Source organism: Aythya ferina (genome assembly GCF_964211825.1).
Source record: "Aythya ferina genome assembly, chromosome: 3".
In the NCBI taxonomy this organism is placed as follows: Eukaryota; Metazoa; Chordata; class Aves; order Anseriformes; family Anatidae; genus Aythya; species Aythya ferina.
In genome coordinates this window covers 103,553,708-103,570,634 of record NC_140298.1, presented here as the reverse complement: position 1 = coordinate 103,570,634, position 16,927 = coordinate 103,553,708, and the positions used below count along the sequence as shown (strand labels likewise).

At 47.2% G+C, this 16,927-nt stretch overlaps 1 protein-coding gene across 1 annotated transcript; it reads right to left on the bottom strand.

Moving 5' to 3' along the window:
- Positions 1–5,363: 5,363 nt before the first annotated feature.
- Positions 5,364–7,406, bottom strand: ID2 (inhibitor of DNA binding 2). The gene is made up of 3 exons (XM_084513260.1): positions 6,936–7,406; positions 6,755–6,819; positions 5,364–6,002 (listed from the first exon to the last, which is right to left on the bottom strand). Exons 1-2 carry the CDS (start codon positions 7,281–7,283, stop codon positions 6,763–6,765), a joined length of 405 nt encoding a protein of 134 aa, XP_084369386.1. The 5' UTR covers positions 7,284–7,406; the 3' UTR covers positions 5,364–6,002; positions 6,755–6,762.
- Between the last annotated feature and the right edge of the window lie 9,521 nt (positions 7,407–16,927).

Below are 16,927 nucleotides of genomic sequence, written 5' to 3'. Positions count from 1 at the left end.
CCCAGCACTAGCACAGTTTTTTTTTTTTTTTTTTTTTTCCTATGTATTTACAAGCACAAATACAAAAGCACAAATGAGATACTTTTCCAAGAAGTTGTGAAAGAGCTTAACCAGTTTTTGTGAAATAGCCTTCCCCTTGCCTTATGCCTTGTATATTAATTCCTGGTGAAACTTAATCTGAACCTTAAAAAAAAATGTTCATAGTCTTGGTCTTTTTTTTTTTATATGTTCTTGCCCCGGGGTCAGATCTCTTATCCATCTTCTAACTGTTAAGGATATTTTCTGTCATCCTTCTGCATCTCTCGTAGTTAACCTTCTACATAATGGTGTTTGTGTAACATTTTATCCCTTTGCCAATGAGCCGAGTCCTTGTGCCTTTCTGACACTGTACAAATTTATTCTGGAGTGCGTTGATATTATGAAAATTATGAAAATAAGGGTCTGAAAATGGCAGAAGTCTCAGCCCCAGTGACTTCTATGAGCACTGTCGTCTCCTCTCTACTTTGGTTTCCAGCAGACTGCTAAATTAGTGGATCTCCTTCTCCCGGCATGGGCCTGTCAATGAGTTTCTAAAAGATCACACAGCTTTCCGATGAGCCTGAGATTTACAGAAAACGTGTCTGAAGGACACTTCCAGGGGTTGCATTTCCCTCGGATGCTGGGATCAGATCGGAGCTAAACCCACACGGTTCTGGGGGATGTAAGAAGCTTGGGTCTTGAGTGCTGTGGTTGGCATGGGCAGGAAGCTCTGCTCGTTGCTTCTTGAAGGCAAGGTGTTCTGCTTTGGTCTTCCCGTTCTAATGTGTGAGATGCTTAGTCTTGGACATTAGCCTTGTCCTCCCCTTTTCTTCCTGCCCTCTCTCCACCTTCTGAGCACTACGCCTCTTCTCAGGATGAGAAAAAATAAAACGACGTGTACAATTTGAATAGGATATTCCAGTTCTGAGTATACACACACAAAATATCTGGAAGCCTGTTCTCAGAGAACATGAGATGCTGCAAGCACGTGGAGGAAGCATCACTTACTGCTGCTCTCCTAGGCACCAGCTGCAAGACAGTAAGTATCAAAGTAATTCCCTCTTTTTCAAATGCAAGTGAAATTTAGCAGATTTTTACTTTTTTTTTTTTTTTTTTTTTTTTTTTTTTTTTTTTTAATAAATTAAAAAGCTTTTTGGCAATCATTTGAAGTTTTGCCATCAGCAGTAAAACTTAAGAGCCGGCTCAAGCTCTTTGTTTTACACAGAAATACCTGAACTATTTTGTAAAACTGATTGCCACAGACAAGGTGTAATTTCTGAAGTTATTTATTAAAGATTATAATGACATTATTTTTGGCAACAGGTACTGCTAACTAATGTAGCCGAATTGTTTTGAATCTGGATAGGTCCAAAAACTTCATATAATATTGTGCTCTCTCTCTATTCATCACAGTGTTGCGAGGACAGACAGGAGGTAAAAGTTTGGCTTCAGGGGCAGCAAGCAGCAGTAAGGTTGGCTTTATTTACATTCTTTCTCCCGTGTCTCTTAATTTTTAATATTTTTTTTCCCCAAGGAAAGCAACAAACTGAGACATGAGTTCCTCTCAGTTGCTGTGATTGATTCCAAAAGCAACTGCATTTGTTTCCTCTTTTGTTTCCCCCTTCGATTTGCTTTAGCATGTGGCTTACACAAACATTGACTACTGCTGTGCAATATAAGCTTTGTTTCATTGAAGTGCTGTTTGCATTTGGTCCTTACGTTTTAGAATTACAACTTAAATAGCTATTTGAGAGAGGATGATGTTAATGTGGATAAATTGGATTTGAAAGATCAAACATTTCCATTTTTCTGTAGATTCAGAAAATACCGATCCTTTTGTAGAATGGTGCTTTTAAAGAGTACATTTTAAAAACTATTTTCCAACTAATATTCGGTGCCAATGTTTGTACAGCTTACTCAATCTTTTGCCACGTGACAGCTGCATTCTACTGTCCTTCTCCCTTACAGCTTCCAGTAAAGGCTGTGTAAATCATTTCTTGTCGCATGTAAGCAAGCAAAGACAGTGGTAAACAGGAAGGGGTGCTTACTCACAAATACAGTATTCTCATTAGCAAATCATTTAATATATTTTCCACATTGCATAAATTGATCCAGATTGCAGACTTGTATGGGAGAATCTCTAACACATAAGGTTGTGTAGAGGACATGTTTTGCTTTCCAGAGTCAAATATAAGTTTTGTGACCTAATGCTTATCAAATGGTACTTTGCCTTTAACAATACAGCTTTTTTATGCAACTTTTCCTTCAAAATTTTGGGACCGTTTCATTTAGGAGTGAAATTCCCAGCCAGCAGAGCAGAATTAGCTAAATCATCATTCCCCAGTTGCAGCTGCAACGTGAGTTTAAACAACCCGTGGAAGATCGGGGCTCTGATATTGACTCGTAAGGCGTAAAGAATCGGGAGATTCATCCTTTTAACAGAAAATAAAACGGCAAATCCGTGTCTGCTCTGCACCCAGCCGACGGGAGATGGGTGGCGGAGGGGAGCCTGCTGTCCCCGGCCGGGCCAGAGGGTGGCAGTGGCCCTCCACGCAGCCGGGCCACCGCTGGAAGAGGGCGACTCAACCTCGGGTACCTGCTGCTGTAGCTGGCAGTCGGCTTTTCCCTCAAAACACTCGCACGGGTCCCTCGAGTGGCTGGGCTTGGTGCAGGACACACGGTGGAGGGCTGATGGACGCGTCCCCTACACCTGGTGGGTGATGGACCGGAGGGAGTCGCGCTGCTTGAGGGAGGATTTCGGAACCCTTCTGATACATATGTGCGTTACATGCCCGATAATGCATTTCCGGGATGTCCCAATGAGGCAACTACAGGTGGTCCCGCTGTTGGGAAGGGGCCAGGTGTGAAATACTGGCAAGAAAAGAACCACCCTCAGCCTTGTTAAATCTTTTTATTTACTTTTTTCCCAAATGGGGATGTTTCATTTACATCTGTAGGTGTGTTTGCAACTGTTGTGCGTGGCCTACTCGGCATTTACAGTGTGTAAATGTGATTGTTGCCAACCATTGCCCACCAGTGTGTAGCTGGGTGTGGGTCTCCTCATCTGTGTTCGGCTGAGAGTTAACGGGGCTGTTGGCAACAACTGGCTTCCAGTAACGGGGCCAGAGAAAGCGGTGACAAGTTCAGAGAGTTTCCTACTGTCTTCTGGGGGTACGTTGGCAATGATAGAGCATAAAGCCCAAATCTGTAAGGAAACTTTGAAGCCTTAACATAAATTCCTGCGCACTAAGCTTTGACCTTGCTGTTTATTTTTGCACAGCACAGTCTTAAGAACAAACCCAAAGAGCGAATCCCCGAAGTTGGAGCAGGCAGGGTAAGCTCCTACTTCTGAGCAGAGGAATGCGGTGTGGAGATGATGAATTAGTTAATTGTGAAAGAGGAAACATTTTTTTCTTTTCTCAATTTACAGTTTTAAAAACATGTTTGTGTTTTTTTCTTCCTGCTCATTTCCCCACACCTCATAAATTGTGAATTTCTCTTTTGGCTATTCATGACAAGGAAATTTGTTTCATTCTACGCGCATATTCATCATCCCCGAGCTTAAAAATATTGAAGTTGCAACGCCTCAGTTTCTGGAGGGGTTGATCTGCCTGTTGTAGCTCTTTAATTTCATCAACTAAACCAGGGGTTTAACGTGACATCCAGTGTTGTCTCACCCTAAAACGAACAACAGGGTGAAAAATTAGCTTTGAGGGAGAAATGGGGTGGTGATTACGTGGAGATTGTTACTGTTTTGAAAGAACTAAGCCCTCAGCACTGCCTGACCCCCCGAATCAGCTGCTGTTCACGTCAGTAAAATCCCCACAAAAAGGAGTATTTCAGGAACTGCGATGTGCAGTGATGAAATCTGTTACTAGCGGGCTGTCAGGGTTAAACGTTCATCGCACCGAGCTGGGACAAACCCAGCGCTCAGACAGTAGCGGGGCTCGGCCACAGGAGGCACAGCGAGTGTGTGCGATGGGGAGAGATTTCCTTAATCGCTGCTGGATGCCTGGTGAGAAGATCATCCCCGGCCTTCCCCCCTCCCGGCAGAACCCTGCTGTCTCCTGACGGCGTTGATCCTGGCAGAGGTGCGTGGCTGCATTAAGAGCTCAGCGCTGGCTTTCTCCCAGCCTGCGCCAATGGGTTTGGTGTCAAGGGCAAGGGAAGGCAGCTGCTGCCGCTGCCCCCACGCACCACCCGCCCACCTGCCCGCTGGTGAAAGCGCTGCTGGCCCCAGGTGAGGCTCCTGCCACAGCCCCGAAACCCTAAACATGCTCAGAAGCGTGAGTGAGGCCTCCAGGGAGCACTACTTACCCCAAACACCGGTGAAGTTTCCCTCGTATTGTGATCCTCTTTTAATTCATTTGTAGGACTCGAAATTTAGTTCCTGTGTGAGGTGGGTTTCTAACTGAGCTTAAATTAGAACATCATCTGATAAGGCACCGTTCCCACATCCCGTCTTATGACAGCTAAAGAGGTGCAATGAACAATGCTCGTTAGAGTGGGCTCGGAGGGTAGGCTATAATGCCCTGCAATAAGTAGGGCGGATTGCACCGTTTCTGAAGGCAAAAGAGAAAAGAAAAGCTGTTACTGGCTTTCAAGAATTTCGAGTCCCATTTCAAACTTAATTTAATTCTTATGGAGAAAGAGTTCCTTTAGGAGCAGCCAAAGTTTAATCAGTAACACAACAGTGATTTAAGCTCAATTCTCAGTATCTTAGTCATACAGAGCTGCTGCTGCAACTGATTAGAAACCCCATTTCACTGAAATACTGCATGGAAGCATGAAAATTCCAGTGTGGAAAGGCAACAGTCACTTCATCATTTTAGATCCCATGTTAACGCATCACCAGCTCACACATTCAAAGCCTTTTTAGAGAAATTTAATAGTTGGGGGACTAATAACCACCCACAACCCCTCATTCGGAGCGATTATTCTGAACACAAATTAACAGATCCAGGGCATCACTACTGAGCACTAAATCATCTGTAGGGGTGGGAAAAAAAGTTACATTCCCTGGGAATGTCTCAGGATTAACCGCTTTTGTGCATGTTTCCAAACACTTTGTCAATAGCATCCCCTCCTTAATAAATTACTTTACCAGCTCCTTTCACACTGTTTACAGACAGATCACTTAGAAGTTTGTCATATACATTCAAATAAGACTTCCCGAGTTACAAGAATTATTATTCACTTCAGGTAATTTTATTCTTTGTATTCTCTACATATTTGAACTTTTACTCAGTAAAACTGTAACAGAATGTTTAAGTATTTTTAAAAAAACAAACACCACAAATCATAGCCAGCCAACAGTTGGTCCCCAAAGAATAGCCAGCAATCAGTTCAATAAACACACTTGATTTATTTTGTATAAAAAGGGGTTAAGTTTACAACTAAACTTTTATAAAAAGTTTAGCATGATTAAGTACATCATTACACTTTTTGCAGAAATTTACATTTCTGCCACTATACAAGAAAACTCTAATTAAAGAGTTCACAAGGTTTCACTCATATATATATATTTATATATAAATATATACACAGCATTCAGTCCTAGGTTTGTGTCAGAAAGGTAATTTCTGACCACAGACGCTCCTAAAAAACTGAACACTGGATCCTTCTGGTACTCACGCTCCACCTTTGGAAAAAAAGGCAAAGTCTGCTTTAAAATGGGCAACTCCTTGTGAGATTTTGTTTCGCTCCCCACGTTGGGAATAGTATATAAAGGAAGCCTTCCAACTAGGGAAAGGGTATTTAAGAGTCTCTTCATAAATAACTAGGTTCAGTCCAAGTTGAAGAATGGGGTGGGGATAAAGATCAATCTTGGTTTCTCTTCTTTAATCATTTTTAAAGGTCCTTTTAGTTAACGTGGATTTCCCCCCTCCAGATACAGCTGAAAAATAAATTCAGCACCTCAAAAAAAAAATCTTGTAGACATTTTCTTGTGCAAAAAAAAAAAAAAAAACTCATCAGTGGAACACCTGCAAGAGATTGAAAAGAGGCATATTTAGGAGAATGCTAACAGGGCAGAGATCCGGACAGACTGGCGCCAGAGAGGAAGCCACAGTTTGAACATTTAACCAAACACTCAAAGATTGGGCAAACCCTGGCGTCCAGATGCAACACATACACGCTCACACACTCGCTCTCAAGAGCGCAAATTGAACATTAAAATAACATACACTCAAGGGAAAGGGTAGAAAGAGGATTCTCAGCCCAATCTCTATTTAGATCTCTGCAAACGCAATGCTCAGAGGCGCCAGTCTGCCTCTTAGAGCAATTATTTGATTAAAAGCAGTCACTTATTTAACTGATAGTGCAGACGATCCCACATCACAGAATTCACGGAATTGTGCCAAGATTCCCAACTTAATCAGTCACTTTGGCCCAGGAAGTTAAGACTTCAAGAAGAGATAACCAGGGAATTCGCTTTAAGCAGTAGCAGAGCAGACAGCCTGTGCTGCTTAATGAACCCTAGCAGCAAGACACACTTTGGACTGCAAGACTCAGTTGGGAGGCTAGGTTTTTTTCACAGCCGGATTAGGATTATTGGCAATAACAAGAGGATTATTAGCAATAGTAAGTCAACTCTAAGCAAACTTTTAGGAGCGATTTGTTTTGCATGTGACAGTCATCCAGGGTGGGGGGGGGGGGGGGGGAATCCCATTCAAAGCCCAACCACTTTCATCTGAACTTTTTATTTTAAGCAAAACAGAAGGTGTGTTCTACTCACCGTCGGCTTCAGCCACAAAGTGCTTTGCTGTCACTTGACATGAGTTCTGAGGGGAACTCGGCTGCCTGCAGGGAGAGAGCAGAGACCAGACCCCGCCGTTAGCCTGCTGGGCAGCACGGGCAGCCTTCGGGGGGGGATCCCGGCTGCACCACCCCCGGGAACACCAAGGGAAGAGCCTTACCTGTAGGGAGAGGATGCTGATGTCTGTGTTGAGGGTGGTCAGCGGGGTCCTGGAGGCCGGGCTCTGTCCCGGCCGCTGGTGGTGCAGGCTGACGATGCTGGGGTGCGAGTCCAAGGCGATCTGCAGGTCCAGGATGTAGTCGATGACGTGCTGGAGGATTTCCATCTTGCTGACCTTCTTGTTCTGCGGGATGCTGGGCACCAGCTCCTTCAGCTTGGAGTAGCAGTCGTTCATGTTGTAGAGCAAGCTCATGGGGTCGTCCACCGGGGTTTTGCTGCGGGAGATGCCCAGGTTGTGCTCCGAGAGGCTGTTTTTCCGCACGGACCTCACGGGGCTGAAGGCTTTCATCGCTGGAAGGCGGTGAGGGGAAAGGAAGGAAGGGCACGGAGCGGAGCGAGCTGTTTGCACGCGCGGTGGGGAGCCCAGCAGAGCGCCCTGCCTGCCTCCCTCAGCGCGCCGCCGCACCTCGCTCTGAGGCGCGGGGCCGCGCGGCCCCCCCTTTTATAGGCGCCGCGCCGCCGCGCCCGGCCCGCGCGCGCTGCCATTGGCCAGAGAGCACCCGTCCATCATCCTGAGCGCCCGCCCACTCGGGGCGCGGCCACAAAGGGGAGGGGGGCCGCGCGGGCTTCCGCGTGCCCAGCCAATGGCGGCGCCGGGGGGGCGGGGCCCGGGCGCTCAGCTGAGGGAGTAAATAGTGCGCGGCGGGCGGGCGGGCTGAGCGCACGGGGCTGCGCGCGGCCGTTGGGACCGTTAGCGCCGGGCTGCGGGCGGCCGTGAGGGAGCTGCCGCCGGCGGTAGCAGCCGGGGGGACATCGGTGGAAAAAAAAAAAAAAAAGAAATAAAGCAATAAATGAGTTGTTGTTGTTTAATTGCAGGGCTCGTCTCAGGTTTTTAAGCCGAGCTCCTTCGCGTTTTCCATCCCCGTACTTAACACCAAGCAGCGCCTCAGGGAGAGCCGGCTCCGGCGGGGCGGCCGCGCACGACCAAAACTGACAGAACTCGCCCCAAAAAACGCTGCGCGGGCGCCAACAACCCCGCGAAGCCAATTAACATCCCCACTAATTACCCGCGCAGCTCCCCGCTTCCCAAGCAGCCCCGCCGTGGGGGGCCCCGCGGCCTTTCCCCCCCCCCCCCATCCCTCACCCCTCACCCGTCCCCCTTTGCATCCCCCTCCCCGGGGGGGGCCCCGGCGCTGCCCGGCCCCGCTCCTCCCCTCCCTCAGCCCGGGGCCGGCCGGGACTGCGCGGCGCCAGCCCCGTGACATCAGCCCCTCGCCGCCGCCCCCCCCTCGGCCCGCCCGCCCTCGCCGCCCGGGCCCGGCGGCGCCGCTGAGGCGGCTGCCATGGCGACCGGGGCTGCGCCCGCGGCGGCGGCAGGCAGGCGGCAGGCAGGCGGCGGGCCCGGCCCCGCTTCCCCCTCCCGGGCGCACCTGCAGCGGGGGCAGCCCGAGCCGGACGCCTCAAGGAGGGGGTGCAGAGGGGGTTGGGGGGGGGGTTCACGAGGCTCCGGAGGGGTTTTGGGGGATTTTGTGAGGTAAAAAAATGCGCCCGCCCCTCCCCTCCCCGCACCCCGCTCAGTTTTGGGGCGCCTGAGGGAAATGGCGGGGGGAGAAAAAGGGGGGGGGGCGCTGCCCTCCCCGCTGTTAGCGACGTTTATTTATCGAGGAATAAGCGCGAATGGTTTTAATTGCCTCAAACGGGACTTGAAATGAAATAAAATTAAAAAAAATAAAAATAAAAATCTGTGAAGCTTGGCCCCTTCCCAAGCCATCGGCACCGCCGCGTGGGTTTTGGTGCGGGGCTTCGCGGCGCGCCAGGTGAAATACCTCGGCCAGCCCCCCGCCCGCCTTTTGTTCGCCTCACGTCTCGGATGCATTCAAAGAAAGGAGTTTTAAGAAGTTTGGTGTGTGTGTTTTTTTTCTCCCACCCCCCCCTCTTTTATTCCTTTCGAGCGGGAGGGGGGGCGGGAGAGACTCTCTGCACGCGAAATATTGAGTTACAACTTCTGCGAAACGCACCGGGCTGTAACAGCGTTTTCGACTTTCACAAAGGATTTTCCTGTTACTTTTGTTCCGGTCACAAAATTAAAGTAAAAAAAAAAAAAAAAAAAAAAAAAAAGAGGCCAAAAAGAAAAAAAAAAAACTTGGGGGAGAGATAAGGTCTGGAAAACAATCTGGAATTGCCAGGCTGTTGGTGGGAGCTCTGCGGGGCTGGCGTCAGGAAGTCTGCGCCGCCTTCTATTACTGTTGATCCAGCTTTGTGCAGCTGCACTCAGTACAATTAGCTTGTAGAAACAATCCTGCTGTAGGCAGCCTCTTCCCTTCAAAGTGCTTTTCTATACTGATCCCCTCACATCATGATGCTGGAAATCAAGTCACAAGCCGACCACTGTTTGGCCAACATCATCTGTGGGAATTCATTAACCTCCATCCCAGAGATGCAACAAGAGATTGTTTGTCCAGAACTAAACTTACAGCTTAATATGATGTAGCCCATACAGGAAAAAACCTGTGTCCCCATTTTTTTTTTTTTTTGTCCATAACAAGAAACACATTGTGCAGCTTTTTTTTTTTTTTTTTTTTTTTTTTTTTTTTAGGGGGTGGGGAATGTAGCTGAAAACCAGGCGTGCGCCGGCTCCTGCTAAAACTTTGCCATCGAACTGTTTTTTGGTTCATCGGGCTGCAGTTTCCATAGAAGCAACTTATCCCCGCGATCATCTTGTTGGGTGCACTTTGCAAGCTCATTTCCCGTCTCTGAGTTTGCTCTGCTGCTCTCAGATGCTGCAGCTGACACATTTCCTCCCCGTGCACTTTGCACCCACCTCATCCTTGCCCAGATGCTCGGGGCTGATTGTGCCTAAAAGGGGGTTTCATCGCACTCTGCAGCTGCCTTGGGGGAAGGGATTTTTTTTTCTTTTTTTTTAATTAAATTCTGCTTTTTCCTCTGCCTCGGTGCCCTGCTCCGTGCCGTGCCAGCAGCAGGCCCTCCTCGTTCCCCCTGCTCCACCGCCCTGTGCCGCCGGGAGCCACGCGCCCGTCGTGTGCGGCCGTGTGCCAACGCTGCTGGTGGCTCCCTGGGAGCAGCAGCAGGCAGCGGGGGGACATCTCCCTGATCCAGGGAACAACCCTGCTGCTGGGGGGGCATCCCAGCCCCCAGGTCTTCCCTGGCTGCATCTCTGGCTGCAGCAGGGCCCCTCATCGCTCCCAGGTACCTCATAAGGACACACATCCTTGTTTCCCTTCCACCTACCCCACTCTGAACCCCCCTGTTCTGTCCCAAGGATGCCTTTTCCCAATTCAGCCTTGCTTCCGAAATGTTCCTTCTGTTCCCCTGTAAGCCTCCCGTAGGCCCTTCACCCCCGACACTCAGACCTCCCGCTGCCACCCCCAGCTGTGGCATAAACACACGTATTTTCTCCTTTCTTCCTAGACTTCTGCTTTTTTGGCCCAAAGTGTTGGACTAGAGGATAGACAGGCCCCTGTTCTGGTTGATTTCTGACACGCTTACTGCTTCACAGTCACTCTCCCAAATTTGCAGGAATGCCTTTTTGCTCAGACTATGTTTTCTAGCACCACCCTGCGAAGATGGGTGTCTCTGTAGGAATGGTTTTGCAGGGACATTTTTATGAAGTCCAGGTCCATGCACTTCGGTTCTTCTGTCATGTAGGGTTTCTCATTTCTATAAGCAGGTGCCCTGAGGGCATTTCTGTATGTACACTGCCACCTGCACAGGGCTGCTGCTTAGCTGATGCTCCTTGAAGAATACCGCCACGAAATCTCTGAAAGCAGCATCTCGCTGGCACAATGTTATTGCTAGGCGGTGTATTAAATCCGACAATTAACTCTTGCCCATTTACCCCAAACTAAATACTTAAGAAACTTTTGTATCCCTCTACAATTCTCTTGCAAACCCATTTTGGCTGGCAAAGAGAGGAGAGCCAGTCATGAGGATACTGACACTAGCTAGCATGCGACGAGGAATAAATGAAGGAATAAAAAAGAGGCTTGTTCTTTCATTAGTTACCTGCCTGGCTGGTCCAGCTGCCCCAGCCTCTCCCTTTGGCCTTACTTTGATTTTTAGGCCTGTGTGAATAAGGTCTGATAAGGGTTGATGCTTGGCTTAATGTCACTGGGAGAAAAGGAAGGACTGGAAACTGCATTGGTGGGAGAAGGTTTTAAATAGCTCTTGCAGATAGGGTCCTGCCACCTCACTCCTGTCAAGCTGTAAATTTACATTTTTAAGAATAGATGTGTTTGTATAGCGTGCTCTGTGCAGTTGTTGTTGCTCTGTAATAACAATATTTCATATATTTAGGGGAAGAATGAAGGCTGTATGGCAGCTGTGATCTAATGGCTGGTGAATCTGTGATCTCTCCCTCCTGCTCGCTTCGGTTAGAACACCTCACTCAGGTGATAGGAAGCCTCGTAGGATTAAGCAGGTGGCACTAATTCAGCGGTTTACAAAGCTATTGCTGTTGGTTGTGTCAGGACAGGACCCACAGCGTTCTCGCTGCTTTTTACCCAATGTGCAGAGCAGGATATTTTACGGTCTGGGGAGGCTGATTCCACCCAGGGCTCGGGTACTGGAAATGCAACTTAAAATGTGTGCACCCAGTCCCAAAAGCATGTGCAACCCCGAGGTCCTGCTGAACTACATGAGGTCTGGAGAGGTTTCTCAGGCTTTTAAAACTTTTCTTTGCCATGAACTCACGGTCAGCATTATCTAGGTTAAGCTGACTTTCTTGGTCACTGCTGCATAAACCCAACTGGAAATCACAAAATAGGTACGTGTCTAAACCTCCTGAGCAGCCTGATCCAGGAGGTGTGCTCAGATGGTGGCTAAATGCTACTGGAAAGCTTAGGGGGAGAGAAGGCATAGCGTTTCTTCTCTTATAATCTGTTTTTCTCTTGCCCTGGAAGTGAGAGCCTTGGATTCAGCGCTCTCCTCGTCAGAGGAGATATATTAACCCTCCTGCTTGCAGTGCACCCCCAACAACTAAAGATAAGACTGAGGTGGAGGATACCCACCCCTCCTGTCGAAGCTTGCCACGGTAAAGAAAAGGATGCAAATTTCCAAGGGCCAGAGGGGTTATAAACAAGAGGGAGCCTGCCACTGTAGCTCTGGGGCAAAGGTATCTCCTGGATGGCACGGAGCTCGAATGCTGAGCCTGGCCTGGCAGACTCACCCAGGAGGGTGAGGTTCATCTCACCTTATCTCAGCTATTTAGAGGGCTGGTGCCTTGTCTCTCTGCAGCGGGAAGAGAGAACAAGAGACACCTGCAGAGCATGATTCATTTCTGTGCCTGTTTGACACCTCTGGATGGAACGAATCTCCTCGCTGGGGGCCGCCTCTCCCCGGCAGTTCTCAGCAGAAGCTAGACGACCAGTTCTGATCAGAAGCCTGACTTACAGATGCCAAGGGAGGTGAATTCCACTGTAGATGACTAATTTTTCTCAGTCATCATACCTGATTCTAGTCTTTAAAAATCGGGTATGTTAGTCATTTTAGTTCTCTCTCTGTGCGATGGCAATTCCTTCCCCTGGAAGGCTGGAGATGGATTGCTGGCGTGAATTATCTGAGCGTGGCACTCTTAAAGGCCATCATACAAACTTCTTTTGTGGACGGTCTAAGTGACTCTGTACTATTTTAATTTGAGAGGTGCCAGTTGCACATGAATGTGCATTAAAACATAGGAAGATAGAAAGAGCTGGGACTTTCAAAAAGCTGAAATGCTGCTTATTTAAATGAATGGAAGTCAGGTACTTTGGAAAGTGTCACTAAGCTTATGTTGCATTTTAGGCACTTTCACCCAGAAAAATCTCTCTTCAACTCCTAAAACTGAAGGCTAGGTGCCTTTAAAAATGCTGCCTTTAATCCTAGCCCCAAGGAGGTGACCATGTAATTTGCAGTTTCTAAAAGTTAAAGTTTTTCATTTTTGATAGCGTGGAGTAATGCTGAGGTGTAGCACAGGATAAACCCCAAATATGTACCTCATTGTTTCATCAGAGATCAGCAAAAGGTCACCGAGCTTTCTTATCAGATTTCAACCGTGCAAGTGGTGTTTTTTTTTTTTGTGCGCGTCTAAGTTTGGTGCACACACAATCTTTGCAAATAGGTGATTGCAGGAAAAGACAAGCTGTGTGTTTTTATAATTTAATATTTGTCAGAGGTCCTCTGGAGGTTATGTCCAGCCCTTTTCAAAATCTAGATGGTGGAGGCGATGGCGTTCAGTTTGGCAAAATTAAAGTTGTATGTTCTTCTGATGGGTTTTTAGCTGCAAGTGTAGCTGGGGATGATTCCACCACATTGTTCGTGTCAATCACTCCAGAAGGCTGAGTGCCTTCAAGTAGTACAAGACACATGCTCGAGGAGCCCTTTTGCTTCTTTTATCAAAATACTGAAATTATATGTGCACTCAAGATGTTTAAATTTGGCAACATAAAAGTAATTGGGAATGGACTCAAAATTAAATTACTTAAGGCCTCGAGCTATTGTTTCCAGCAGAGACAAGAGGTCTGAGAAGATTAAAAGGATACACAAACTTTTGAGGATATTTTAGGCCAGAACAGAACAGCTGGTTTATACCTAGTTGAGGATCTCAGTTGTTCTTTAAATTTGGGTCAGAATTTGGACTTTTTGTAGTTTCTTTATTTCCTGCCATGTCACTCTTCTTTCCTTCCACTTCAGAAGGGTGGGTTTTGTGCTTTTGTGCTCCGTGTTCTCTTTCACAGCCCTACAGGCCTCTGGACTCTGGAGGTGGGATTCATCTCGCTTGATGTAGGGCATAGTCTGGTAGATGTCTACAACTAACCATGTCTTTCAGGACTCCGGTTACAGACAATTAATAAAATCATTGCTTTTGCAGTGACTTTTCTCAACCTAATGCACAAGTTTAAAACCTCTAAATCTCTCCTGGTACCCCTTGGCTTCCGAGTCAAGCTCTGCTTAGCCCAGCCAACGTGAGGTTTAACTGGGTACCGTGGTCCTCATGTGGATGGCCTGTGCCAGGGCTGCTTCTCAGACTTTCTAGACACTTGAAAAATCTCCCTTTTTTATTGTTTCCTGTGTGACTTGGCACATTTTAATTAAAACACCTGACAACAGACAGAAAATGAACAGTGATTAATGGACTTTCACCCAGAACAAGTTCTTTTTAGGGTCTTGTGGAGTACTGGGGATTTGCAGGCCGCAGTGTGTAACCTCTAGGCTAGATGCTCGTAGCTGTAAACTTTATGCATTTCTGAGCCATAGTTCAACCTGGTTTTGGCTGTGGTGACTTCAATTATGGCACTGCTTATTCATTTACTGTGTAGCTGCGACTTGCATAGCGAGGGAGGTTGCCTTCTGTGGGAGCCCTGTCCCAGTTATTGCAGCAGTACATGCACAGGGCTGTAAAAGAGGCAAGATGCTCCCATAAAACAGCTGAATTCTGCTGTGGAGGACTTAATTCAATCCATGCCTCTGCTACAAAGTTTTATTTATTTATTTATTTTTGTGAGATGACGATGACAGACAAGTCATTTAAAGCAGACTTTGGTCAGGAGACTGCGCACCACATGGGAAGTCCATGGGAGTTGTTCTTAAAGATCTCAAGTGTAATGAAAATGCCAAGCACTGTGAAGTAACAGGTCCCATCTATCACAGGCTTGGCAGCCAGAACTGCCGTTATTAACCAGGACATTTTCTGGTCAGCTGCTTCACAAACGACCACTGGTTTAAAGTTAACAGATATCATTTTTTTTTTTTCCTTGAAAAGGGAATGACCCTTCTGAGGGCAGGACAGAGGATATTCTAGTAAGTGATTCTGGGGGCGACAGACGTTCGCTGTAATAAGGGACATTCCAGTTTCCAGTAAGCTTTTCAGAGCCTGCAGACTGATTTTAGCTCTGATTTTAGGCTGGATGGGGCTTTGAGCAACCTGGGCTGGTGGCAGGTGTCCCTGCCCATAATGGGGGGGTGGAACTATATGATCTTTAAGGTCCCTTCCAACCCAAACTGTTCTGTGATGTCTGCTCTGCAGCTGGGAACTCACAAGGCGGTGCAGAGCCAGCGAGGTGACTGTAGGAGCCAGTTAAAGCTGATGGAGTGGAGAAGGAAGAGTGCTGGGTTGTTTGGCTTGAGCTGGAGGACCAGGGATGGTGCCAGACAGAGCTGGAGTAGGACTTGGGGCACAAACAAGGATGGCTAAGGATTAAAGGAAAATGGGAGAAGGAGAATTCAAGGTTTATATATATATATAATCTTTTTTTTTTTTCTTTTCCCATTTGAAATCAGGAACTAAAATAAACAACACAACTCAGAAAGTGAATGCTTCTGAAGATGTTCCTTGCATTTCCGTGTCCTGTTATAGGCAGGACCACTTATGAAGTAAGTTATGGTACATTTACCCCTAGCTACGTAAATCCTCTAGCCTCTGGGAGATACAAGCTCAAGAATGATACAGTGAAATCCGTGTAAAGTTTCACATAAATTGCTGTGGAAGAGACTCCAGAAGTGGTTGTGTGGGGCATTCATCTGCTACGCTGGGAATCCCAAGTTGTGGTCTGAACTGGGGAAGGCCGGGATATGAAGCACTGGTCTTTTACACACCAGGTCAGTTCTCTGAGAATTTTCTGAGGAAATATTCATGACAATATTCTTGGGTTTCTTCTACAGCATGATGGTAACACATCCCCAAAACTGTCCTGAAGAGTGACGGGAAAATCATTCTTCCTGTGTCTGTTCAGTATAATTTTGGGGTACGGGACCTTTTCATTACATCCAGCATCACTCTGAAGTCATATCTGATGTAAAATCCCTGCTGAATACTTGCTGCTATTCGCCTAGGTTTGCATAAATGGTTTAGTACAGAGTGACTATGTTCTGCTTCGATGGTTTCTTCTTTTCTGTGTGAGCTCCTGCTCTGTCTTCAATAGTGTTTGTATAGATTCTATCAAGAAAAAACAAATGTCATGGGAAAGTTTTAGGTAATTTTTTGCTGTCTGGGTGGTTATTTTTGCTCTAATGTAGACGTTCCTATTTTAAACCTGGTAAAGGCATTGCCATTTTGGGAGCTGATCCTCTCTCTGCACTGGAGCAGCAGCACACCTTTCAGAACTGGCAATCTGCAGTATATCAGTCACTCTCTTCTCCGCTGTTGAGGAGAGTCAAGCATGTGTGTGTAAGCTGCAAATGTACATTCCTTGACAGGATAAGCAGGCTGCCCGCGTGGATGAGCTGCTGCAGGGGTGGCCATGGGTGAGACACGACACAGGCCGTAGGTGCTCCTTTGATGGAGACCCGGTGATCGTGATGCTTTACTCTTGTGGGGCCTGATGCAGAGACAGTGAAACCCAGGAAGCCTTTCCCTGTCAGCCCCACGGCTCTGGATGCAGCTTCAGGTGAGTTTGTGAATGTGTATGAAGGTCACAGCTGGGGTTTGGCAGGTAAAGCTGTTGCCTGTGAGAGCAGAGAGGGAATTTGTTTCAGTGCTTTGGGTTGGCAAGTGAACTTTATCTAAAACTTGCCACTTGCACATAGCCAGGCTGCTCGGGATCTAAATAGATTCTGTCCTCAGACTGTAAAGAACAAGATAATCAGTTTATTTTATGTACTCGAGAGCTAAATTATTTTAAAAGTCTTAAATTAGCAGGCGAGGAGGAATTTATTTGCCAAAGACATTCAGAAGCAGCTTGGGAAACCTGTCAGAGCCCAGCTTTAACTGCTTAGCTGGTGACTGCTCTGCTTAATAGCTCTCAAGCGTGCTTATAGTATGAAGGAGACCAACACAAAATCCAGGATGCATGGGATTTTCTTCCAAACAACAAAAAATGCAATCAATTCCCAAACTATATAGTGAAATAAGGGGAAAACCTGCACCTACAGCCACTAACGTCACACCACATCCCTCCACTGGCTCTGCCCCTGTGCTCCAGGCGAAAAAGAAGCTTGCTGTTGTTTCAGCCTCTTGTTACCCGTTCCTTCCAGCTCCGTTAACTTAGTGCCTTGCTGAGC

Bases quoted from the DNA above. Each gene is read 5' to 3' on its own strand.
- ID2 (XM_084513260.1), bottom strand. From the start codon at position 7,283: ATGAAAGCCTTCAGCCCCGTGAGGTCCGTGCGGAAAAACAGCCTCTCG. The intron at 6,820-6,935 runs GTAAGGCTCTTC...CTCTCCCTGCAG, and splicing joins TCAGCATCCTCTCCCTACAG to GCAGCCGAGTTCCCCTCAGA.